At 29.2% G+C, this 27,176-nt stretch overlaps 1 protein-coding gene and 1 long non-coding RNA gene across 4 annotated transcripts in view; one reads left to right on the top strand and one right to left on the bottom strand.

The window, feature by feature from the left end:
• The window catches only part of LOC142322218 (uncharacterized), a 30,077-nt gene extending 25,532 nt beyond the window's left edge, over positions 1-4,545 (bottom strand). Inside the window, exon 1 of one of the 2 annotated variants that reach the window (XR_012755806.1) lies at positions 4,485-4,545. This is a non-coding gene — a long non-coding RNA (uncharacterized LOC142322218). Of the gene's footprint in view, positions 1-485; positions 807-4,484 lie in introns of those variants that run through there. The other variant, XR_012755807.1, reaches the window with a different exon arrangement.
• Positions 722-27,176, top strand: part of LOC142322216 (uncharacterized) — a 35,908-nt gene continuing 9,453 nt past the window's right edge. Inside the window, exons 1-5 of one of the 2 annotated variants that reach the window (XM_075361035.1) lie at positions 722-823; positions 13,790-13,905; positions 15,577-15,674; positions 16,907-17,093; positions 23,501-23,640. In XM_075361035.1, coding sequence (XP_075217150.1) covers positions 766-823; positions 13,790-13,905; positions 15,577-15,674; positions 16,907-17,093; positions 23,501-23,640 — 599 coding nt within the window. In that variant the 5' untranslated portion in view covers positions 722-765. The remainder of the gene's footprint in view (positions 824-13,789; positions 13,906-15,576; positions 15,675-16,906; positions 17,094-23,500; positions 23,641-27,176) is intronic. The other variant, XM_075361036.1, reaches the window with a different exon arrangement.

Here is a 27,176-nt window from a genome sequence, read left to right as displayed (position 1 = left end):
AATATAGAAACTTTTTGGGTCATTTTCAAATAGTTTATGTAAAGCCTGGAGATATAAATCAAAATACAGGTCAGTACACATATGAATGTGTACTGACCTGTAAAATTTCTATATTTCTTTTGTGGTTTTGGCAGTCTTAAACATCAACATTTACAAAAAAATGTGAACACAAAATGTTGGCTGATCATTTTACTTTTCTTTTATAGCTATGCTCAAAGCATCACTCTTTAAGATCTATAACGAGGAAAGTTAATATGAAATTCTTAATGTAATAACTTAATAAGAAATTAGAAAATATTTATCTTGTAATAAAACTTGAAGGTAGTGATCGCAAAGTAGTATACTTAATAGGAATAGTAATAGTAATAATAATAATCAATTGTGTTGATTATTTCAATTAATAAATTTTATGTTATTAATGGTTATACTTTTAATTATCAATTTTAAAATTTATTTCACTATCAAAATTCAAACTAAATACCTACCACTCAGTTACAGCTGAATCCCTCAGTGTACACAAAACTACAACACTTAAAATATTTAAGGAAAATTATCTCTATTGTGCAAGAATAACAAAAGATTTTTACAAGAAGTCTTATAAATTGTTTTCCCATAGTTCAGATGGTCTTAAATCATACTGACAGTTCTTAACATTTGTTAATAATCGTCAAACATCATATCTTATCAACCGAACACTTCAATACAACACTTCAAATTCTTTATGACATAAAAAGACTGGTATGTAAAAAATAATTTACTGACAATATGGATAAAATGTGCTACATCTCAGCCACAGTTTTTTTAGTTCTTATTATTTCTTCATGTAAGTAAACATTTATTCTAGAACTATTATTTTCCTATCAATCACCTATAATAAAAAAAAATAAGTTTTCATACTTAAAAACTATTTCACAGTCTAAACCTTGTAACAGTCTATTTAATCAATTATAAATAGGTTAGTTTTATAAAATAAGACTTCTAAAGCATTTAATAAATGTTTAACACTGCTTATATTTTGATTTTAAGATTTCAACAAATATTAACCAAAAATGTTTTTCTTTCATCAAATCCATATTTTAATATATAAATAATGATAATGAATTTCAGTTATCAGTGTTGTTTATTATAAAAAATATTTTGTTTTGTTAACCTTTACATAGTTTTACATAAAATAATACTTTCTTTAGTTTCTAGCTTTAACACACTTTTTTTGATGTTCTATTAAATTGAAATTTGACAGAAAAGTAACACAGAAGAGAGAAAAACCAGTTTTCTAAAGAAATCCAATAAAAGAGCATACACAATTTTTTAACATCAAGTTTATTTGTACCCACACACTTAAAATTTTGAATGGCAAAATATTTTTATTCCTTGTCTATAAATAAGGAATTACATTCGAAATATAAACTAATTTAAATGTGCATTCATTGAAAATTATAGTTTATGTTAAAATTACCTAATACTGTACTTCAGTTCAGTATTTACATACACTATTATATTAAGATGTAACCGTAAAAAATAAAATAAAATACAATACACTATGCTATTATAAATCTGGTAAAAGTAATATCTAGAAGCTAATTCAAAACACATAGTAACATACTTGTATAACAAATTTTCACTATCACTAATACTGTACGTAAATAGATTATACATACAGAAGTGTATGTACTACATAATGCATTAACAAACAATTATTAAAACTACTGTAGCTAATGAGAAAGAAATTACATTGACATTAAAAAATAATAATAATAAATTGTGCATTTTACTCTTTCGGATTTTTTTAAAAAAATAAAACGTAATTGATTATTGTTTTAGTGACTGCAAACACTTTCTTTTAAAACTGAACTTCATAGTTTGTGTAGCGTAATATCACACAATGATATCATCCTATCATATTGACAATGAAATATAGAACAGCATTATCACACTCAAAACAAGCTTAAATTCAAATAGCAAATGAATGAAGGAGTAAAAACCTACAACAGAACAATGAATAAACTTAAAATTTTTAGCTGCCTTATAGGTTTTTAAAACTTTACATTTTTATTGAAAGGCATCGCAGTTAAGCCATTAATTTACTCATTACTTCAATGATCTCAACACACTCAAAAAGTATAAAATTTACAATCAACACTGATCTTTTAAAAGTAAAAACATAATAAATAAGCAAATGCAACATTGATCAAATTTAATTTTTAACATAAACTAATATAAACTAATTTAAATGTGCATTCATTGAAAATTATAGTTTATGTTAAAAGTGCTGATTGAGTGCTGATTCCAAATAAGCTACTGAAAAAGTGGTACCACAAAAGGTTTTACATAAATAGCAAATTTATAATTTTTTTTTTTTATAATAAACTCATTTTGGTCAACTACTGGTTACAATTAAGAATAGTTTCTGTATTTTTACTTTTAAACAATATGCATACATGCTTAATAAAGAAAAAAAAAAATATATATATATATATATATATGTAATGAGAAGCAGACACGTACAAACATGTCTGTATGATGAAATCATACAGACATCTGTTGTTATCTGCTGCAGAGCTTAAATAGCTTATATAGTCTAGCCTCACTTGTCTATACAATGTGCTGTGTTTCACAGAATTGTTAGTGTTTGGCTACATTTTCATCAATTCTTTATAACATGAAAGTGATTTTTCTCATTTTTATTTGCTACAACATGACTTCTGCAAAAATCCATCAATGTTCAATTCATTCAGATAATTTCTGTTATGTCTGTGGTAAATTTACATCTAAATCTCAAAGAAAGACTATTTCTTAATTAATAAAAACAGCTTATAAATTTTATTTTGATTGTGCACTCGAGAATAAAGATAAAATCTGGGCGCCACATGTTATTTGCATATCAAGCTCAGTAGCTCTAACTGAATGGTTGAAGGGAAAATGACGAGCCATGCCGTATGCTGTACTGATAGTTTGGCATGAACCTAAGGTCCACTTCACCAAATGCTACGTTTTTATGACAGATATATTTGGATTTTCATTCAAAAATAGATAGTTCATAAAATATGCAGATATATCCTCAGCTCTAAAGCGTTACCATGCGGAGAGGAATTATGCGAATTCCTTCTTATGTGAATTAATTCGCATAATTCCTCTCAAAGTGTACACTTTGTGGTACCTGTACCACAAAGAACCACAACAAAAACCTGTACCACAAAAAAAAGATATATTGCTAGAAGAACAATCTGAAAATGAAGCAGATGATGTAGAGAATGTTGAAGAATTTCTTCCTGTATTTGATGAGAAATCTCCTCATTTAATTCAACAATATGAATTTAATGATTTAGTTCACAATTTAAAGTTATTAAAGCAGCAAGCTGAACTTCTGTGGTCTAGACTGCAACAGTGGAATCTTTTAGCGGAAAAAACAAAAGTTACTAAGTTTAGAACATGAAATAAAACTCTTTCAACTTATTTTACTATGAAAAATTCATTGTGTATTTGTACTGAAATCAATGGCCTGATGAAAGAGCTTGGAATTCAACACATTCCTGAAGAATAGTGACTTTTTATTGACTCTCTAAAGTTATAATGAAAGCAATTTTATTGCATAACAGTAACAAACAGCCATCCATTCCATTAGCTCATGTAGTCAACATGGAAGGAACATATGAAACTAGTTATCAATATTAGAAGCAATAAAACACAAAGAGTATATGAGGCAAGTTTGCAGTGATCTGAAAGTTGTTGTATTACTTCTTGGTTTACGAAATATCGTTTTTTCTTTGTCTTTTTTGTAATCATGTTTTTAAAAGTCATTAACTAGTAAAGAACTGGCCATTACGCCAGAACTTTGTGAATGGTGAAAGGAATGTAAAATATTTATCGTTTATTGAGAATTGAAAAATCATACTGTCACCACTTCACATAAAACTTCGACTGATGAGAAATTTTATAAAGGCACTGAACAAAGATGTACCTGGATTTAATCATTTAAAAGTACGTTTTTATAAATTGAATGATAATAGCCTGCAGGAGAGTGTATTTATTGGTTCATAAATCAAGGAACTGCTTTAGGACTAAACTTTTCATAATAAACTTAGTGAATGTGAACTAGCTGCATGGATGTCCTTCAAAGACGTTGTTGGTTGTTTTTTATGCAGTAAAAAAAGATGAAAACTATGTTATTTTTTTGTTAATAAGCTGTTAGGAAACTACAAACATTTAGGATGTCATTAAAAATCAATTTTTAATGACATCCTAAATGTTTTTATAATCAACATACAACTCCACTACCATTACTGGAATGAGAGTTTAACAAAATTTAAGGTTATAATGTAGACTAATATAACAAGTTTTACGGTTAAAATAGAGATAATTTAAGTTTTTCTAGATTTTTAATTATTTAATGGTTGTTTTATGTATTTGTAGAATTATATGCAAACTGATGATGCGGGATCCCGCGAATGTCGATTATTGGTATTAATTCTGTTTACGTTACTTACCTTTATTGTATTTGGTGGTTAAGTTTTCAGTTAATATATATATATATATATATATATATATATATATATATATATTTTTGTATCACAAAAAGTTTTCCCGGGACTTTCATAAGTTACTATTTACGACTTTTTATTCCACTTTCACGAGGTTTCATGAGTTTCTATTCCACTCCTGAAAATAATGAAAAGGTTCATATAAACGTATGTCCTAAATGCTTCCTTTCCGAGTTGCGGTTAGTGAAAGATTCGCTCAGATTTCAGCTATATCGGTGAAATAAGGTCGTACTTAATTAAGAAGCAGAATTAGTGATTTTTATGGTTTTTGGCCTGAAGAATCGAATAAAATAAGTCTTACATACGTATCTGCAGTAGTTTTTGAGAAGTCTGGGGTAAAAATCAATAAATTGGGGTAAAAAAGACACTGATTTTTTGTTTAATACGTACAATAACTTGTAAAATAGGTAAAAAATACAAAAAATTTTTAAATAAAATTTGTAGAGAATTTAATTTTGAAAAATGTTTTCTACAATAAGTTGAATACATTAAAAAAAAGATTAAAAAAAATTTTAATTTTATTTAGATTTTTTCTGGGCCAAAAACGATTTAGCGTTATCATCCAGACACGATATATTTGTTACAGATAAATGAATATTAGCAGCTGTCAATTAAAATTAAGTTGCACGGCCTTTATAAATCGCAAGATGGTCGATAACATCATTGCATTGTTCCCCAACATAGTTCGCATGTCAGTCCCTAGTTTAAACCTGCAACGCAATGCAGTATTACAGATACAACCCACAAGGATGTGTGGTTCACTGTTAGTTGGCAGTTGCAGCGAACAAAAAGGGATGCATCCGTTTGCAACATCCGATATCCGTGAGTGAGCCTAGTGTGCTCTATTCGCAAACGGCAAATAATAACCTCCACTCGACGATTATTTCAACATAAGGTGCTCCACGATGACACAGTGTTCTTAAATGGATGAAGTTTATTGTTATTATTAGCATCCATGCCATTGGCATCAAGGGACACACCAACCCCCAAAGTCTTAAATAGTAAGACTCCCCGTCGGGGAATTTTATTTAGAAACAGTGCACTAAACCAAAGTGCATTACACGTACCAGTTTATAATAAACGTTCGAAAATTATCCCCTCATTTTCAACACATTTCTTGGCATGCTTCTGTACTTCTTTTGTTGCTTTTTTTAGTTCTTTAGGGTTGTTATTAAGTTGCTCAGCCGCATCCATAATGCAGACAATTAATTCCTCACGAGGATGTATTTTTGTATTGTATACAGTATTTTTTATCCATCCCCAGACGCAAAAATCTAAACGTGTTAGATCAGAAGACCTCCTGACCAACAAGATCTGTTGGTGTGGACTTCTACAATCAATCCATTTCTCAGGGAAATGATGATTTAAGTGAGTGGTAACGACACAAGGTGCGCCATCGTGCTGGGAGCATACTTTGCAACTCAGCGCTAGAAAAACATCTTCAAGCAGCTGCGGTAATTCTTCTTTATGAAAGAGCAAGTAGACCTAAGTATTTAAGCGGCCAGGTATTATGAACAGATCAAACAGTTGATTGTGAAGAAGGCCACACCATACATTGATGCTAAATCGGTGTTGAAAATTACCTTCTACCATTTCATGAGGATTTACTTCTGCCCATGTATGCTCAATGCGTAAGTTGTTGATGCCATCTCAAGTAAAATTTTCTCGTTGGTAAATAAAACATACATTGTTGTCGAACTGTCAGTTGCAGAACTCAAAGTGAAGCAGACCGTCTCTTGAGTGTAGATATTGAAATGATTATTTATGATAAGGAAAAAACTTGTTTTAAGTGTCCTCTAAACCATTGAATGCGAAACCCCGATCCACTTAGAAAAACTTTGTGTACTGACGTCTGAACTGCGCAGAACTGCATCGATACTAATTTCATCAATAACAGCGTCGTGTTGGGCAGATCGTTCGTAGCTCATATGAATGATTGCTGGCAGTGATCATGGTCTCACTGGTAGTAAGACTGTTTCCCAAAGATTACGAAAAGTCGCACTAATTGTTTTGGAATCTGGGATCCTACGATTCGGATAACGTACTTCATATTCCACTTCCACACCAGTAGCATTACATCATTACACACACCCAAAATAAATACCATATCAGCATATTCCTCTGTTGTAAATAAGTGTGGCATTATTTCAATGGCAAACCGTAAACATTCAAATTAAAATTCACAGAAAATCTTTGCTAACGACAGCACAGTTCACAGTGTCCTATACACTTAATTGATTTGAAAACTAATAAAGTACTGCACATTACTGATCAGCTGTTGCAATTTTATTACCAATTTTGAAACAATAATTTTTCAAACAATTAATTGTATCTCTGTTATTAATAAAAAAATTATCTAAGTAATTTTTTTTATTTCTTTTTATTTTACAATTGTTGTGTAATATTCAGTTTCTTTTTAATTTTTTAACAGTAAATTTTACATTTTACATCTTACATCATTTTACATCAAACATAAAAAAAAAACAGGATTTTTACCCTAATTTATTTATTTTCTCCCCAGATTTTTTCAAAAATTACTGCAGATACGATTCTGGGACCTATTTCATTCAATTTTTCAAGTCAGAAACCAAAGTAATCATTAGTGCTGCTCCTTAATTAACATCTTAAAAATTTTGATTTGACCTCATTTCACCAGAGTAGCTGAAATCCGAAGGAAGTTTTTCATTATCCATAACTCACTAAGGAAGCATCGTAGGACATAGCTTATATGAACTTTTTCCATTATTTTCATGAATAAAATAGGTTCTGAAAGTCCCTGGAAAACTTCATGATACACTCTATATATGCGTGTAAATGTCTATTTATAACATAGCATAACATTTATTTGTTTTTTAAGATACAAGATGTTGTAACAAAGGGTTGACAATTAGTTTATAACACTACAAACAATATACAATATATACAACATACATTATTATGTTGCAATACATAAATATATACATGCATATTTTAAGTTAAGAAGTAAATAAAATTAAATCTCATCAAAAGGAAGTAAAGAATCCACTCTCATACACTAGTAAGTGTGTTGTTTGTGCTAATGCGCAGTCATTCCTATATCCTTTTTGTGGGATGTGGAATATCACTGATATCCACCATCTGCGGCTGACATGTAGACTTACAACAGAAAAGACTACTAAAACTAGTAATCCAGGTATTTTTTTTAATGAGATCCAACGTCTGTGTTATAAATTCTCTCTGATAAATATATTTATAACTCACTTCTTTAATTATTGAATTTCATTTTTGTGTATGGTTAAATAAAAAAGCTTATATGTGGTAAATCTTCTTTACGATTGGTTACACATGACTTTTTCACTTCATGCCATCATATTGCATATAATGAACAAAAAAAAATGTACTTAAAAAATAAATAACCCATAGGAATGAAGTTTTAACCAGTGAACAAATAATTAATTAGAGATTACATAATCAAAAATTTCATTTACACGTGCATAATGGCTTGCTTTCTCTATTTGATAAAATAATAAAATATCATTTTACTTAAAGATTTTTGCTAAAGATATAAATACTAAAGTAGTTTTATTTTTCATAAACTAACTTCAATAAATAAAAAAATTATAATGCAATCTGATTTATAAAATATAAAATTCTAAAGCTAGTAATCAATAATGATCGGGTTATAATTTAAAAGATGCAATTGAAATACGTTTCTGGTCTTCCACATCATAGTTTTTTTACTTAGGTTAAAGAGGGGATTTGGGGGGAATTTTCCAATAAAATGTGCCTACTCACGTCAAACTGCTAGTCTAATGAAATGTATATTTCAGACAATTTTTTCCTGATATGCTAAATTTATTCATTGCTATATGGTGATAATTATATTTACTAATTAACTACAATAAATTCTGTTTAACAATAAGACCTTTCTTAACTTCCTTTGCTATTTTCCCATCTTTCTCAATTTCAGTTAACTCCAGATTCAACTCCTTTTTTTCCAGAAGTTAACCTTTTAGGATGTCAAATTAAAAAAACCTTTACATTTTTAAAAAGCTTTATAAAGTTCTTTTCTTGTAGTACAACTTTTGTTGACTGATGAGAAAAACAAGGAGAAATTCCAGAAAAACACTCTTTCTGAGAAACAATAAAATAAAGAAAAAGATGTCTTACTTCCTATTACTAAATACCAAATTCGATAACTAAACCAGCCAATGGATTTTAAAAATTAAATATGTTTTGTGTGTGTGTGTGTGTGTGTGCACATGTATATATATATGTATATATATATATATAATTTTTACTATCATGAAACAAAACATTTGAACTGATTTGGTCTATATAATAAGGATAAAATCAAAACCTAAACCGACAACAATTGTTAACGTCTATATGCCTACAAGCGCCCATGATGATGATGAGGTAGAATGTGTATACGAAGAGATTGATGAAGCAATTAAACACGTAAAAGGGGATGAAAATGTAATAATAGTTGGAGATTGGAATGCAAGCATTGGAAAAGGCAAGGAAGGAAATATAGTAGATGAATACGGGCTGGGCAAAAGGAATGAAAGAGGGGACCGACTTATAGAGTTTTGCATGAAGTATAATTTAGTAATTGCCAACACCCAATTTAAAAATCATAATAGAAGAATATACACTTGGAAAAAGCCAGGCGATACTGCAAGGTATCAGATAGATTATATCATGGTTAAGCAAAGATTTAGAAATCAACTCGTGGACTGCAAAACTTACCCTGGAGCAGACATTGATAGCGACTATAATTTGGTGATAATGAAATGTAGATTGGGGTTTAAAAACCTGAAGAAAAGGTGTCAGATGAATCGGTGGAATTTAGAGAAGCTTGAGGAAGAGGAGGTAAAGAAGATTTTTGAGGAGGACATCGCAAGAGGTCTGAGTAAAAAAGATAAGGTAGAAAATGTAGAAGAAGAATGGGAGAATGTTAAAAAGGAAATTCTTAAATCAGCAGAAGCAAACTTAAGCGGAATAAAGAGAACTGGTAGAAAACCTTGGGTTTCAGACGATATATTGCAGCTGATGGATGAACGTAGAAAATATAAGCATGCTAGTGATGAAGAAAGTAAAAGGAACTATCGGCAATTAAGAAATGCTATAAACAGGAAGTGCAAACTGGCGAAAGAAGAGTGGATTAAAGAAAAGTGTTCAGAAGTGGAAAGAGAAATGAACATTGGTAAAATAGACGGAGCATACAGGAAAGTTAAGGAAAATTTTGGGGTACATAAATTAAAATCTAATAATGTGTTAAACAAAGATGGTACACCTATATATAATACGAAAGGTAAAGTCGATAGATGGGTGGAATATATTGAAGAGTTATACGGAGGAAATGAATTAGAAAATGGTTTTATAGAGGAAGAAGAGGAAGTTGAGGAGGATGAAATGGGAGAAACAATACTGAGATCTGAATTTAAGAGAGCATTAAAAGATTTGAATGGCAGAAAGGCTCCTGGAATAGACGGAATACCTGTAGAATTACTGCGCAGTGCAGGTGAGGAAGCGATTGATAGATTATACAAACTGGTGTGTAATATTTATGAAAAAGGGGAATTTCCGTCAGACTTCCAAAAAAGTGTTATAGTAATGATACCAAAGAAAGCAGGGGCAGATAAATGTGAAGAATACAGAACAATTAGTTTAACTAGTCATGCATCAAAAATCTTAACTAGAATTCTATACAGAAGAATTCAGAGGAGAGTGGAGGAAGTGTTAGGAGAAGACCAATTTGGTTTCAGGAAAAGTATAGGGACAAGGGAAGCAATTTTAGGCCTCAGATTAATAGTAGAAGGAAGATTAAAGAAAAACAAACCAACATACTTGGCGTTTATTGACCTAGAAAAGGCATTCGATAACGTAGACTGGAATAAAATGTTCAGCATTTTAAAAAATATAGGGTTCAAATACAGAGATAGAAGAACAATTGCTAACATGTACAGGAACCAAACAGAAACAGTAGCAATTGAAGAACATAAGAAAGAAGCCGTAATAAGAAAGGGAGTCCAACAAGGGTGTTCCCCGTTACTTTTTAATCTTTACATGGAACTAGCAGTTAATGATGTTAAAGAACAATTTAGATTCGGAGTAACAGTACAAGGTGAAAAGATAAAGATGCTACGATTTGCTGATGATATAGTAATTCTAGCCGAGAATAAAAAGGATTTAGAAGAAACAATGAACGGCATAGATGAAGTCCTACGCAAGAACTATCGCATGAAAATAAACAAGAACAAAACAAAAGTAATGAAATGTAGTAGAAATAACAAAGATGGACCACTGAATGTGAAAATAGGAGAAGAAAAGATTACGGAGGTAGAAGAATTTTGTTATTTGGGAAGTAGAATTACTAAAGATGGACGAAGCAGGAGCGATATAAAATGCCGAATAGCACAAGCTAAATGAGCCTTCAGTAAGAAATATAAGTTGTTTACATCAAAAATTAATTTAAATGTCAGGAAAATATTTTTGAAAGTGTATGTTTGGAGTGTCGCTTTATATGGAAGTGAAACTTGGACAATCGGAGTATCTGAGAAGAAAAGGTTAGAAGCTTTTGAAATGTGGTGCTATAGGAGAATGTTAAAAATCAGATGGGTGGATAAAGTGACAAATGAGGAGGTATTGCGGCAAATAGATGAAGAAAGAAGCATTTGGAAAAATATAGTTAAAAGAAGAGACAGACTTATAGGCCACATACTAAGGCATCCTGGAATAGTCGCTTTAATTTTGGAAGGACAGGTAGAAGGGAAAAATTGTGTAGGCAGGCCACGTTTGGAATATGTAAAACAAATTGTTAGGGATGTAGGATGTAGAGGGTATACTGAAATGAAACGACTGGCACTAGATAGGGAATCTTGGAGAGCTGCATCAGGCCAGTCAAATGACTGAAGACAAAAAAAAAGAAAAAAAGTGGTCTATATTATGTAAATCAAAAAAAAAAATCTAGTTACTTATATTCATTAATTTTAAACAAATAGCTTCTTGGGTTTACCAAAATACCTACTGTGGGTTCTGTTGATAATCTTCTACCACTTGTGTTCGAATTATCTGTAGCAGCACTGAGTACAACAATTTTTCTAGTATGAAAAGTTTTTCTCTTTCTACATGGGCTTTTGGAAAAAACCTGTTTCTCTTTATACCCTGACGGTATTTTGGAAAGTGTTTTTGTCTGGAAAAAACAAAAACCCTTCTAGCTGGAAAACAACATTGATATTCAATTTCAGAAATGCTTGAATGTGCACTACAGCAGCCATATACAAAAGTTATGCCATACTCTGCAATGAAGAGTATTAGCCATACTCTTCACTGGTGAAAATATTGGCATTTTTATGTTAGAATAAACTAAATACAAAATAAATAAATACGAGAAGTTTTACACAAGGTAATAATAATAAGCACAAAAAAATTAATGTAAATATGTAAAAACAAGTTATTCTGTACAGTTGCTTACTCGAATATACGTTAACAACTCAACAACACTTTCTTTCTTTTTCCTGTTTAGCTGAAAGTATTATCTGAAAGGTAATTACCTTTCAGATAATACCCTTCAGAGGATGAATGAGGATGATATGTATGAGTGTAAATGAAGTGTATTCTTGGACAGTCTCAGTTCGACCATTCCTGAGATGTGTGGTTAATTGAAACCCAACCATCAAAGAACACCAGTATCCATGATCTAGTATTCAAATCCATGTAAAAATAACTGACTTTACTAGGACTTGAACGCTGAAACTCTCAACTTTCAAATCAGCTGATTTGGGAAGACGAGTTCACCACTAGACTAATCCGGTGGGTTAACTCAACAACACCTGAATTCACATACCGTAACAATTCAACAATACTAAATTACATTAATAAAAAATATGATCAACAGTATTTGTTAAGTGAAGATATTTGCTTTGTAATCCACAGTTTATCAATATTAATGATTATTTTATTATTATGATTATTAGTTATCGTTATTTTATTTGTTTATTGTATATTATTTATATTTTCACTATTATTACTTACTTTTTTCATTGTTATTAATTATTTATAATTAAATTAGTGAGAAAATTGTCAGACTGCATCTTTTTTAGGATTCACTTTAACAATTTCTGCCATATCTCAGCTGTTTATCAAATGATTTGAACAAATGAGATGACATTTTGTTTCCAATAAAAGGCTTAATATGTTTTATAAAATACAACATAATTCAGGAAATCTAATATTTATGGAGCTATTAATGATTAAAGAATTTAAATGGCTGTAATTTTAGAATTTTTAAAAATAAAATTTTCAAACATATTTATTTTAGTTGATATTGTTAGGTACGTGTACATCAAATTCCATTAAAATATCTCTATCTGTTTTTAAGTTATTCAAGTTGTAATCTATTACAATTTAAAAAAGCATACAAAATATCAAACAGAAGGAAAATGAAGTGAGGTAGGACATTTGTCCACATGAATCATTTTAATGTCGTCAATCAGTTCCTTATGTTTGGTCAACACCTCCTGGGGCACCCGTGCATAGGATAGAAGTGTCAAACAAAAATTAGTGTTATATTAAAAAAAAAGAAGTGAAATGATACACTGAAAACCCGATTAAGATTCTTAAAACAAAATGCAATGCTTAAAATAATCAAGTAAAGTAATTTTTTTAAATTATTAATTATCTGCATTTAAAAAACAACATAACCCTATAAATCTTGATTACAGTATTTCACATTTATGGATTAGTTTTCTTCTCGATCAAAATATTGTTATTTTAACAAAAATAATTAAAAATTATTTGATTAATAAATAAAATTTACTAATTTGATTATTTAATAACAGTTTAATCATTTGGATTAAGTCATATAAAAAAATCAATTTCTTTTTTTGGTCTCACAGGTGTTTTATAAATAACAGATATTTGTTATTACAAACAATATTATAAATATGAACAAAAAGAAACCAGAATAATAAAATTAATTTACTAAATAAATGACTATATCATTTATGTTGTGTTTAGTGTAAGAGCTATACGGCTGTAAACAAACTTCTATAGTAAAATATAGGCTGCCTCAAATATTATGTCTCATTATCTGATAAAATTGATTAATAAAAGAACTTAATGTTAAGACATAATGTCTAGTATTTCTAATATATTCATGTTGGATAGCTCTTACCTTTAGCAACGTAGAGTGTATTTATTTATTTTTTTTTTAGATCTATTAACAAAATATTAAATTAATAAATATTATAGATCAATTTTTACAGTTTCAACAGGCAGTTTTCATCTAACTATCAATCATCCATTACTTTTAGATGTCTTGATCAGAAACCTTCAATCTCCATGCAAAGAAATACACATAGCTGGAAAAAGTTTGGATGATGTAAGTTTGCAATGACTTGTATAAACATTTTTCTTTTTCTCTATGAATTTTTTTTACTAAAACACTTTTTCATTGATTTTAAGAAAAATATTTACTCATATAATTGATAATAAATTACAATATAAGAAAAAAAATGTAAATAATGAAAATGTTGGGGCAAATATTCCTTTTTTTTACTAATGATATTATAGTGATAGTTAATGATTAAATACATAAGAATTAGTGAGAAATTTAATGAAATATTACCTACAGAAGTCAGTACATTTGTTTCTTAGAACTCCTATACAGTTAGAAATTCATTGAAACATATTTGTATTGCAATTTTTAAAAACAAAGCAAGTTGGATTCTGTAGAATGAGGTTGTTAATATATAATGTAATGTTTTGACCCAGAGTTAGTGAGGTATAAAGCAACTAGTAACAATTGTACATAATAAGTTTTACAAGTTTAAAAAGGATAAGCTGCACTAAAGACCTTCCCAAACTTAGCATCATATGCGTAGAACTTAATATCTAATCTTTCTAGTCATGATATTTCAAGTTAAAAATTGTTATTATTATAAAGCCTAAACAAATTAATGAATAAAAAATTTAAAGGTTGAAAACTATATAACTTAAGTTAAACTACAGGTTAAAAAGGTTTTTTTTTTACTGGTTTAGCACTTTAAAAACTCTTCTTCTTTGAAGAAACTCCTCTTCTTTAATTTTGTAAAAGAATTTAACAAAACAATGATTTTAAATAACTGCATTAGAATCAATGATCCTAACAAAGAAGCTGCAAAAAAAATTCATTGTCTTTTGAGGAGGAAACATAAATCTAATTTAATAAAAATTACATATTTTAGAAGCGATGTAATATTAATTTGGTTTGTTATTTCAAAGTTTAGTTTCTATACTCAATGTCATGATCAAAAAAATACAAGAGAATTCTATTAAAGTTTTAAGAGGATTGAGAGATACAGAAGTGTTGTATTTTTTAAAGTTTGTTTATAAAAGGCCTTTTATAAAGTTAGTTTATTTAAAAAATTTAATATAAATATAAAAAGAAAAAAAATTAAATTTAAATTCTTCATATATACATACAAGGTAAAAAATGTCATAATTGTAGGTTAAATTTACTGAAATAATAATGTCAAAATATATACAAGTATAGAGAATTAAGTTACCTTAACTTTTTAACCAAAAAATCCCAAAACACTGAAAAATACAAATCAGGGGGAGAATTTCTTTATTGACAGCAAAACCTTTTCAACTGTTCTATAAAAGGATAGCCAGAACAGCAAAACAAAGAAAACAAAGAATATACCAAATACAGTTTTTGATCTATACTGAAGAGTTTTCAGATGATTTCATTGCTGGTGCGAGCAGAGATAACATTGCCTCAAATCAAGAGAAAGACCTATTTATTAAAACATAACTATTTTACTTTATTATCTTATATTTATTATTAATTAGTATAATTATTTTATTAGTTATAAAACTTAAAAATAAAAATAAAGTCACAGGGAATGTATTGTAAATAGAGTCTCATTGAAGTAAAAATAATCAACAATTTTTATGTTCAGTGTTCACCACTCTGTTGGACTTGCTGCATTTATTTAATATTAACAATTTAATTAAACCTTATATTAATTCTTAATTTTTTTTTTATACTTATAAATTTGTTTTTCAGTTCAAAAAAGTAGAGGACAACTTCAGAATACTTGTTCTTAATGTAGCAGATGCATTTTGCCACTATAACTTCATTTTATCATCTGAAACTCACTTAAGGTAAACAAAATCTATTAAAAAATTGTAGCATTCCAAAATGTAGAAATATCCATTATTAAAATTTTTAGTAACAAGCATTGTACAGACAACCTTAAAAATAAGAGTGCTTTTTCATAATCAGAAAATACATTTATATATTTCACTGACTGCTGAAATACAACTTTTTTCTTTTTCTTTTCCTGTTTAGTCTCCAGAACCACCATTTAAGGTATTACTTCAGAGATGAATGAGGATAATATGTGTGAATGTAAATGAAGTGAAGTGAAATGAAGTGTACAGTCTCAGGTCAAACACTCTTGAGAAGTGTGGTTAATTGAAACCCAACCACCAAAGAACACTGGAATCCATAATCTAGTATTCAAAACCATACAAAGCCTTTACTAGGATTTGAAACTTAGAATTCTTGACTTCAAAATCAGCTGAAATACAACTAGCTAAAGTAATTGCAAGAGATAGTAAACATCATCACATAAGAATTGTTACAGAAGATTAGAAAACTTCTGCTGGAATTTAGATAGATTAGTATCTGATTTGCAGTAGGAAGTATAATGGAATCTACCATTGAAAATAAATACCCTGATTAACACCATTCATACAAGTGCTAATTTGAGCTACCCTTGTACTTGAATAACAGTTCCCTAAGAAAGATTGTATTTATTTAGATTAGTTTCTTCCCCAAAAAAAAACACATGTTAGGTTCAAAGACCCTGTCTTTTACAGTAAACTTTAAAGCAATTATAACAAGAACTGCTGTTTGACAATAATTTCAAATATTGGAAACACAGATGACATTAAAGGTAGAAATAATTTTGATGATTCATCAACTTCCTTAATTCTCTTTGAGTTGCAGGTAAAGAAGCTTTTCTCTTCAATATCACACTCTCTCTTTCTCTTTCCCCCTCACCACTTAACAAGGATTTCAAAATCTGAGTGATTCCCACAGATTGAAACTTGTTTGTTACAAAAAGAAGGCTAAAATCAAGTTTAGCAATCAGAAATCTGCCAGTAATTTTAAAGTGAAAGCTCTTGAGGGACAATATCTCAAAAACCAACAAACCAGAATTAAATTTTCAACACACTCAGTTGTTTGAAATTTTTAAAAGTTAAACTGTAATCGTTGTTTAACATTCAATTGTTATTCTTAAGTTACTTACATATTATCACATCAAAATATGAAAAAATATACTAAGATTAAAAACAAAAAAGTTGGTTAATTTTTTTTTTTTTTTCAGTGTGGAAAATATTTTTTTGGATAGTTTTGACAGTTGTCCAACTGAATGGCCTCATGCAGACACATGTGTACACAGTAAGCTGTCAGTTAAATTTGATGTAAGACCCTACCAACTTGATTATAACAATCTTACTGCATTGTGGGCAGAAATCCAGAAAAATCCAAGATTCAAAGATTTGGGTTTAAAGGTAATAAATACATGTCTCAACTAAAATAAGATTATTTTTAAACATAGATAAAAGATTTTAAAATTTTTTATAAGAACAAACATTTAGCAACAAAATTTAAGAGGGCTATATACCTCTGACTTGATATTAACAAAAAATTGATAATGATAATTTCCAATACAACATAAACATTTATGTTTGAATGTGCACATTACATATAGACACAAACATGTATATGTAGCCTAGTGTTTATATATCACTTTCCTTTTCTTACAATTTATTTAAAAATTTCCTCTGAATACACTTTCTGTATTTCTTCATGGCACCTGTACCTAGTTGTATCTTTTGTAAATCACTTACATGTCAAAGATGAAAAACCATTTTTAATATTGTTCATTTTTTTCATAAACAAAACTTTCAGATTACCTTAATCAAATAAATCTGAATAAAAAATGTTGCAGTAGTTTTTAATTCCTTGGAAATTTAAAGATGTTAAAGGAACAAGCAATCATAGTGGCAAAGAATCTTCTAAAGATCAGCTGGAGGGAAAAAGTCATATAAAAAGGGCAAAAACTGTTTTTTTTTTTTGCAATAAAAAAGATCTAATAGTCTAAACTGAACTGAAGCAGAGACCTCAAACGACATGAAATCTTTAGTTGTAATGGAATAAATTGCTCGAAAGGAATTCTATGCTAAACATTTCAACTTTCTAAAGATGGAGATGGAAAAACTAATGGAATTACTTCAGGGAGTTTTAATCTCTCAAAGGAAAAATTACCTTTGCAACCTGAAAATTCCTTTTCTTACGCCGAATCAAAGAGGTTTGGAATCCTCAAAATTAAAATTAAAACAAAAATATTTTTTTGGAACATTAATGTAAATTCAGTGTTAAAAGTGGGAAAATTTAATGAACTAGAAAAACTTTTAAATCAGTTTAAAATTGACATTTGTGCTTTACAAGAAACAAGATTCACAGACAAAAACCCTTTGTATTATAGGAATTTTAAAATTCTAAAAGGAAAACCAGCAACTTATATAATTAAAAATACTACTTTCATTTTATTATTTTTCGATTCTCCTTTGCAACAAATAGAAAATACAAGAATAACACAATTGATTTTATCTTCCCTAACAATAGATTCTCCATTCTAACACTGAAAATTAAAAACAAATACTACGTCCTAATTAACTGTCATGCCCAATTAACCAACACAACGTTAATACTAGAGAAAAAGTAGAAAAGTTTTGGGATGAATTAGAAAACACAATTATAAGACTAAATAAAAAATGCATTAAAATAATACTGGAAAATTTTAACGCTCAAATAGGCAGAGAAAAAGAAAACTGGGAAACAGCTGGAAGATTCTCTGCACATAAGAAGATTAACAAAAATGGAAAAAGACTAATAGAACTATATAAAAAACAAGGTCTGAAAATAATGACAACCAGATTTAAAAAACATCCAAGAAACCAACTTGGAAATCACCAAATTATATGCTAGAATTTCAAATAGATAATGTGAGAATCTCTTTGAAACAGTTAACAGAAATCCAAATTGTTAAAGTGAGAAAGACAGATTTTTACACATCACCTTCTGTAAACCAAAATTAAATTCTTACTAATTCTGAAAGAAAAGCCATAAAACCACTAATTAAATACGACATTCAGAAGTTAAAATTCAACAAAACAGAAAAGGGACTTATTGAAGAGTTTGAAAACTCAAAGCTAAAAACTGGATGAAATAACAAAACAAATATAAGAGAAAAGTTTAAAATAATTAGCAAAAATTAAAAAGAAAAAAGTCTTTGCATAAACAAGATTAAAACTGTTTGTGAAGAAATTTGGCTAATGGAACAAATCCCAGAGGAATGGAAGAAGGCAGTAAATATACCTACTTTACAAAAAAGGAAGTAAAACGAACCCAAACAACTAAAGAGGAATATCACTTTTATCAATTGCTTACAAAAGTAGTAGTTTTGAGTAAAGCACTACAAAACAGAATAATCAACAAAAATTGAGAATTATTTAGGAGAGTATCAGGGTGGTTTTTGCCCAGGAAGATCATGCACTGATCAAATTCTAAATTTAAAAACTATCATAAATTATATTAAGAAAAATGGTAAAAAATATGTTGTAATTTTTGTAGATTTTAGAAAAGCCTATGATTCTGTATATCATGAATCTTATTTAAATTATCGGAAGAAGCAGAAGTAGATAGGAAAAGTATAGCAATAATTAAACATCAAATCTAAAATTAAATTATATGGAGAATTGTCTGCAGCATTTGAGATAAAAACAGGTATAAGGCAAGGTAATGGAATCTCCCTAATTCTATTCAACACTGCCTTAGAAAAAGTAATTAGAGAATGGAATAAAGAACTAATTAAACATAGAATCTCAGACTATATATTTAGAACATGAAAAAAAAATTAGCTACTAATCATTTAGCCTTTGCAGATGATGTAGTTATCCTAGCTAGAAATGTAGAAAAAGCAAAATTAAAAGTATGTCTATTAGCAGAAAACGCAAAACAAAGGTTTAGAAATACACTATGAAAAAACAGAATTTATAACAAATGATAAGAACTTTATAGAAAAAATAATGTTAGAAAAGAAAAAAAATACACAAAGTAGGCAAATTTAAGTATCTTGGGGAGATAATAAACCAATTATTATTGAAAAAGAAGGAATTAAAAGTAGGATTCATAAAATGGAAACAGCTTATAGACTGACAGTGGATGTTTACAATAAGAAATTCTACAAAAAAAAAAAATTCTTAAACTATGAAGCTAAACTTCGACATTAAAGCAGTAATTTGCCCAGATGCCTTATATGCAAGCAAATGTTTGGGAACGTTTAACGTAATAAATCTTTTAAAAGAAGAAAGAAGAGTTTAAAGAAGACTTTTAGACCCAAAACAACAGATGAAGATTAGACTAAGATTTAAAATATAAATTTCCAAGAAATAAAAGTTTTAAAATGGAAAAGTAGAAAAGAAGAATGAGGTTTTTTGGCCATATTTATAAAACGAGTGACAATGGCTTTACAAAACAATTACTTAACTTTTACAAAGATAAAAAACAAAACTAGGGTGGCTCCCAGAAGTAAACCAAGAACTAGAATAAGTTAATAAAAATTAGAAAAAACAATAAAAGACAAAATAGAGTTTCAAAAAATAATTGAGGATGTCAAACTAGATGAAAAGGAAACCCAAAAAACAGCTACAGAAAATTTACAGAAGAGCAAAAACAAGCACTCTTGGAAAAAATGAAAAAGTACTAGAAACAATGGAAAGAAGAGGAAAAGAAGATAGAAATGCAATGGGATCTAAAAAGTCTAAACAAAAGAAGAAAAATCCAGCTTAGAGAATTAAAAATTGTTACATTTCTCATCAAGGTATATATAGCCTATCAATTTTTACCCTGAATAAAAAAAGTGATCTCTTTTAAAGAAAAAAAAATGTATCTGTTCATTTTCTAATTAAAATTATGTCAGTATTAATTCAAAGTATTGTGTTTCTCAAATTTTACTGATTCTCAACACCCTTCTGAATCCAGATTTTCCCAAGACTCTCTATGTCAAATTCTGCCAAATAGACTTGGCAAAATAGCCAATATGTTTTTACAAGGGTAGGCAAAAATAAATAAAACACATTTTAGGTCACAGAAAAATTTATTGAACAAATTCAACTAATTATAATAATTACTGGGATGGAACAGCCTGTTGATCGCCACACATTTGCTCAAAGCGTGGAATTAAACTTGTCAGAGAACCCTTCATTCCACTCTCCATATTGATTATCAAGCGATACTTAGATTTTATCACAGCAACTGTAGAAAAACCAGCTTCTGAGAAATAAGAAGTTGAAAATTGAATCAAAACTCTCTGAGCTTTACCACTTAGGAGTGGAATTTGGATCCCACATCCTCACATAGTTTTTTGAAAAATCTTGCCTATAACAACCAAGTTTGTATCAAGTTTATTACATTCACTAAATATTCTAAAACCTGATTCAATGTAGGACTCTAGATATTTTGACATCAGTGTTTGGCTGTGAATGAAAGTGCTTCCCTGAGACAAGTTCTTCAGAGGCTTTGTTTCGAGTAAAAGCCTGAAATAATCAATAACACCTGTACATGAAACAAGCATCATCAATACAAACACCAATGCACACTTAGTCCACTCCAAACCTTTTTCTTTTTTTTTTTAAAGTAACAAGAATACTTTTATATCCAAAGTTGTTTTATATCATAAGCAGCCTAACTTACTTTAGCCTTTGCATTAGCAGTGATACTTTTACAGAAGAGTAGGTCTTCTACAACGTTACTGTCATCTAAAAACCATTCATTTAACATAAGAAATACATAGTAAAAATAACACTAGTCAATAAATTTTTTTTTTTCAAGAGTCTGAAATCATATATGGTGATTCTAACTAATTTTGGGTGCTGAAGTCAAAACTATTATCAGAATTTGTGTAATAGATCATGTTTTTTAGATACATATGATTTAGACATGCAATTTATTTACCAATAAATGCATAATCACTATGAAATTAATATTTAAAAAAATTATTATTTATGAATATTCATTTAAAATTTGTTTAAATTAACTAAATTTTTATTTTCTCAAACACAGATTAATTGAAATCATTAAAACAATTTTAAAATAAGAGTTTCTAAAACTCTTAAATCATTGGAAATGTCTTTAAAATAAGAGTTTTTAAAAGTTAAAATCATTGGAATTGTCTTACCTTTAATTTTTTAAATATGTTGGTAAATTTTTCACTTGTACGATGTTTGATCAATTTCTCTAAACAAAACCAACAACAGTCATCCATCATTCCAGGATCCCATCTTCCTTGGTACTGTTGCTCCATGGTCAGAATATCCTGATGGAATGCTCTCCTTGTTCATTGCTGACAGAGCCCAAATTTTCAGGAAAAAATCTAGATGGGAGTGTAGGAAATGAAAATTTAATGACATCCTACATCCTAAATATTTGTAATTTTCTAACAGCTTATTAACAAAAAAAAAAAAACATAGTTTTCATCCTTTCTGTTGCCTAAAAAACCACCAACAATGTCTTTGAAGGACTTCCATGCAGCTTATTCACATTTGCTGTGCTGAATGGATGGCTGTTTGTTACCATTATGCAATAAAACTCCTTTCATGCTAACTTTAGAAGAATCAATAAAAAGACACCATTCTTCAGGAATAAGCTTTTCATTAGGCCATTGACATCAGTACAAACACAAATGAATTTTTTATAGTAAAATAAATTGAAAGAGTTTTATTTTGTGCTCTAATTATAGTAACTATTGTTTTTCCACTAATGCAGTCTAGACCCCAGAAGTTCTGCTTGCTGCTTTAATAATTTTAAATCAAGAACTAAATCATTAAGTTCATGTTGTTGAATTAATAAGGAGATTTCTCACCAGATACAGGAAGAAATTCTTCAATATCATCTACTTCATTTTCAGATTGTTCTAACAATATCGGATTAGATGATGGTACAGGTACATGTAACTCATCTCCGTATGGTACCGGCTTTAGAGCTACAGATACATCTGCATATGTTACAAACTATCTATTTTTGAATGAAAATCCAAATATATCTGTCATACAAATGTAGCATTTGTTGAAGCGGTCCTTAGGTTCACACCAAACTATCAGTACAGCATACGGCACATCATTTCCCCTTCAAGCATTCAGTTAGAATTACTGAGCACAATGGACAAATAACATTAGGCACTCAGATTTTATCTTAATCCCCAAGTGCACAATCAAAATAAAACTTATAAGCTGTTTTATAAATTCAGAAAAGTCTTTCTTTTAGATTTTGGCATAAATTTACCACAGACATAACACAAATTGTCTGCATGATTTGAACATCCACAAACATTTGCAGAAGCTATGTTGTAGCAAATAAAAACAAGAAATATCATTTTTGTATTATTAAGAATTAATGAAAATATAACAAAACACTAATAACTCAGTGAAACACAACACACCATATAGACAAGTGAAGCTAGATTGAATAAGATTTTAAGCACTGTAGTAAGCAACAACAGATATCTGTATGGTGTCATCATAATGACATTTGTACGTGTCTATTTCTCATGATAAAGTGTATATATATATTTTTCTTTATTAAGCATGTATGCACATTGTTTAAAAGTAAAAATACAGAAACTATTCTTAATTGTAACTAGTAGTTGATTAAAATGAGTTTATTATAAAAAAAATTACAAATTTATGATTTACGTCAAACCTTTATGTGGTAGCACAATTTCAGTAGCATATTTGAAATTAGTGCCCAAACTGCAGTGAGAAAAGTTGTGTAACATGTTATGTACAAATTTTGTGTTGACTAGTGTAATTATTAATTTGTATTAGTAAAATAATAATCAATCTTATTTTGATTTCAGCCATATGCGACGCCTCAGTCAAACAGAATTCTTATTATAGTTTTAATAGTTATAATAGCTATCCTTGTAATACTACTTGCTGGAGCCACATATATTTTGAGAAAGAAAATACACAATTTTTTTAGAAACTGTTGCAACAGGTATTTTACCTTTAAAACAATTTTTTTAAAGTTTAAATTTATTTACTTAAAAATATGTTTTTCATTCATCTGTAACCCATATTTACTGGTAGTGTTAAACTAAAAAATGTATGTTACGTAGCACAATGATGTTTATTAATGTGATGTGTAGTTATTCAGTACCATATTTTAAAATTTCCTTTTTACTCCTTTTTTATATTTCATGGATGAACTTCCATTTCTTTTTTATTATATTCTGTAAATAAACAAAATAATTTCACACTACAGTTTAGCCAAAAATTATTATTTTTTTCTAAATATAAAAAAAGCCTTAAAGTAAACAAATGGTGTATCATTAAAATTAAATATCAGAAAATGAGCAACTCTAATAACTTTCAAAGGGATCTCACCAAAATAGAAAAAAAAACTAGAGTGGGTATATCTAGCACAAAGAATTAACAAAATAGACAAAAAAGAACCATAAATAAAAAAATAAAAATAAATCATAAGCAATAAACATAAACACAAAAACTGAATTCTGAATTTCCATATAATACTATCCTTAGCATTCTCACTTCTAGGAGGAAGAATCCCCAATTATACTGATAAGAATTGATTATACTAATTACATTTATATTGATAAGAAATTCTGCAAAATATAATGAATTTTATATAACAGATTTAAACCGTTTGCCATTATGGCTTCATCGTTCAGAAATCTACCAATTCTGCATACTGGTTCGCATTTCCACCATAATTAACATATACAATCAAGCAAATATAGAAACTATACTCTTTTTTATCTGCAGTCTCTGTCCCGAATGTTAGCTATCTTCACTCTTAATACTGTACTCTATACTCTAAACAACTTACTGCAACTGCACCCTAACAACTACCTTAAATTTCTTAACCAAGCTACACTTCTCCTCCCATTACTTCTTTTTCCTGAATTTTCTCCTGAATTATGAGTAGCAACACACTGAAATTCTTACTATGCATAATATGGACTAAATATGCAGCTTTCATGATTTTACATAATTTATTATTTCTTGTTTATTCCTATCCTCAAAATCATATGTGTCCACTCATGATACTCTTTATACCAGCACAACTCAAAGTCCAAGTTTCTACACCACATAACACACTGAATATGTAACATTTTTATTCTGGATCTTAAGCTAAGGGAAGGGCATTTAATCAGAGAGTAGCAAATCAAAGGAAGAGTTAAGATGGCATTCAATATTCTTAAAGATATTTATCTCACACAGAAGTGAAAAAAAACCATATCAGCTAAGTTTTCACCAAAACTACAGAAATGAAGCACATCTATTAAATATGAACTCCAACTGGTTTTATTAATTGCATGTAACTAAAAATATTAAATTCTGAGTTCTCTTAAATGTTAAATCAAAATCTTGCACTCATCAAAATAAAGAACTAGAAATTTTACTAGGATGAATTAAAATAACTTGATCATTTGTGGATGAACAACAGACTTCAGTTCCTCAAGAAAATGCCTACACTGTTAAGACATCCAAATGATGGCTATGCGGTAAAGAATATATACACTTGCCTGAGAGCAAAGGATAAACAAATTCTTCTAGTTTCAAATTTTTTATGTTCCTGATGAGCAGGATGGGAAGAAGAGTCTTTGTAGTTTTATTTCAAAACTAACTTCTCTTTTTTTAATCAAACTGTAGTTGAACTGAATAATGTGGTTGGCTATTCTTGCAGTTGACACGAGGGTCAACTTCTAAACAAATTTACTTCTTTAACCTCCTGTTTAACCTCATATTGAGCACACCAGAAGCTTCTCAAATGCAGTATATATGTCCAAAATTTTGACACTTAAAAGCATCATTGTAGATTCAGGACATACAGACAGACAAATATCCAACCTTAACACATTCCAGAAGAAACAGTAGGTGTTCATATCATAGTTGTTTGCTTTACTAAACATTTTTACATTTTGAGATATGTACATGTTCATCAAGCATTGAAGGTTCCTTACATATTTCAACTCTTGACAACTGTAAAAAGTTATGATAGAAAGAAACATCTCTACTGAAATTCAGTATATGTGACTAAACAATCACCAGGTTCAAGTTTTTATTTAGTTGTTAAGTATAGATCATTTTGTTTATTAATATTAACCTTTATAAGAATTACATCAGTGTTCAGTGTCTGAATGGGCTTTTTAGGTAATAATTTCCTTAAGTAGAGTCCTATAAATAACAAAGAGAGACACTTTCTGTTATGACTTTACCCTTCTCTGACTGATGGATTGTTAAAAAACAAGAACTTAGCCAGTTGTTACACTTTTTTTTTACATCATATACTCCATTTTCAGATGAACTGACCCAGATCTCTATACAAACAAACAAAAGAGTTTTGGGTAAACCATTAACTATAGAATTTAGTTATAAAGTGAAATTTTCTTGTTATTAGTGAAATATGGCAGAGCCATGGATAAAGCTCCATAACTGGAGGAAGGGATAAAATACAATTGGGTTACAATGATTCCCAAAGGAGATAATTTGCAACTCAGTACACATAACTTTCTGCCTACGAACACAATTATTTCACACCTTTAACTGCAGTTGCTATTCAAAACATTTTGCAATATGTAGTCAAACACATTACCCATAGCGCCTGATCTGCGGGAAGGAGAAATGTTTAGAGTTGTATAGTACATATTTGTTTGTTTGGTACATATGTAATACTTCGTGTATAGAGTAGGTGTTTAATATGGGTGTGATTACAGCCTGTACATAGTGAGAAGAAAGACTACAACCAGCTCGAGCCCCTGGGATCACTACTTCCTGTACTCTCAAAGTTGTGAGCCTTGAGGAAGGAGCACATGTTTATGGAATGGCAGTATGGATTTAAAGAAAAAAATTCTGCCACTACCTTTAACATAATTTTCACAAACTTCATAAATTTTTGAGGTAACTTATTTTTTTCTTCTTTTTGGCTGCCCGGTCAAAAATCGGTTAAGAATTTATTATTTTGTAATTTGAAATTAATAACTTCATTACTCTCCAACTCTACTTTTTTTTTTTCTGATGTATTGACCCAAAACAACAGATGAAGATTATAGGCTAAGATTTAAAATATAAATTTCCAAGAAATAAAGGTTTTAAAATGGAAAAGTAGAACAGAAGAATGAGGTTTTTTGGCCATATTTATAAAACGAGTGACAATGGCTTTACAAAACAATTACTTAACAAACACTTCACTAAGCACTTCCTTGTATGTTGAACCCATCTAGAGAAGTAGAAAAAAATCATAACAAAAGAGTAATATGGAAAATTCTATCAGTAAATAATTTTTTTTTTCTATTTCAAACAAAATTAATCTGGACAATAAATGGACATGTAGCAGTTGTCTTAATTTATCGACTTCATTGTATTTTTTGAAGAATTCCTGAAATATTAAATACAAATGTCAAGCAGCATCAATAAAAGATATGTCATATGCAAGAAATTTCAAGTCCTGAGGCAAAACTGACTGACCAACCAGTTCTTTGTTTCCCATGATTGAAGATTCTAATATCT

The sequence above is a fragment of the Lycorma delicatula genome, chromosome 3, assembly GCF_047948215.1.
Source record: "Lycorma delicatula isolate Av1 chromosome 3, ASM4794821v1, whole genome shotgun sequence".
Classification (NCBI taxonomy): Eukaryota; Metazoa; Arthropoda; class Insecta; order Hemiptera; family Fulgoridae; genus Lycorma; species Lycorma delicatula.
Note: the sequence above shows the minus strand (reverse complement) of the source record. Positions and strands in the feature narration are given on the sequence as shown.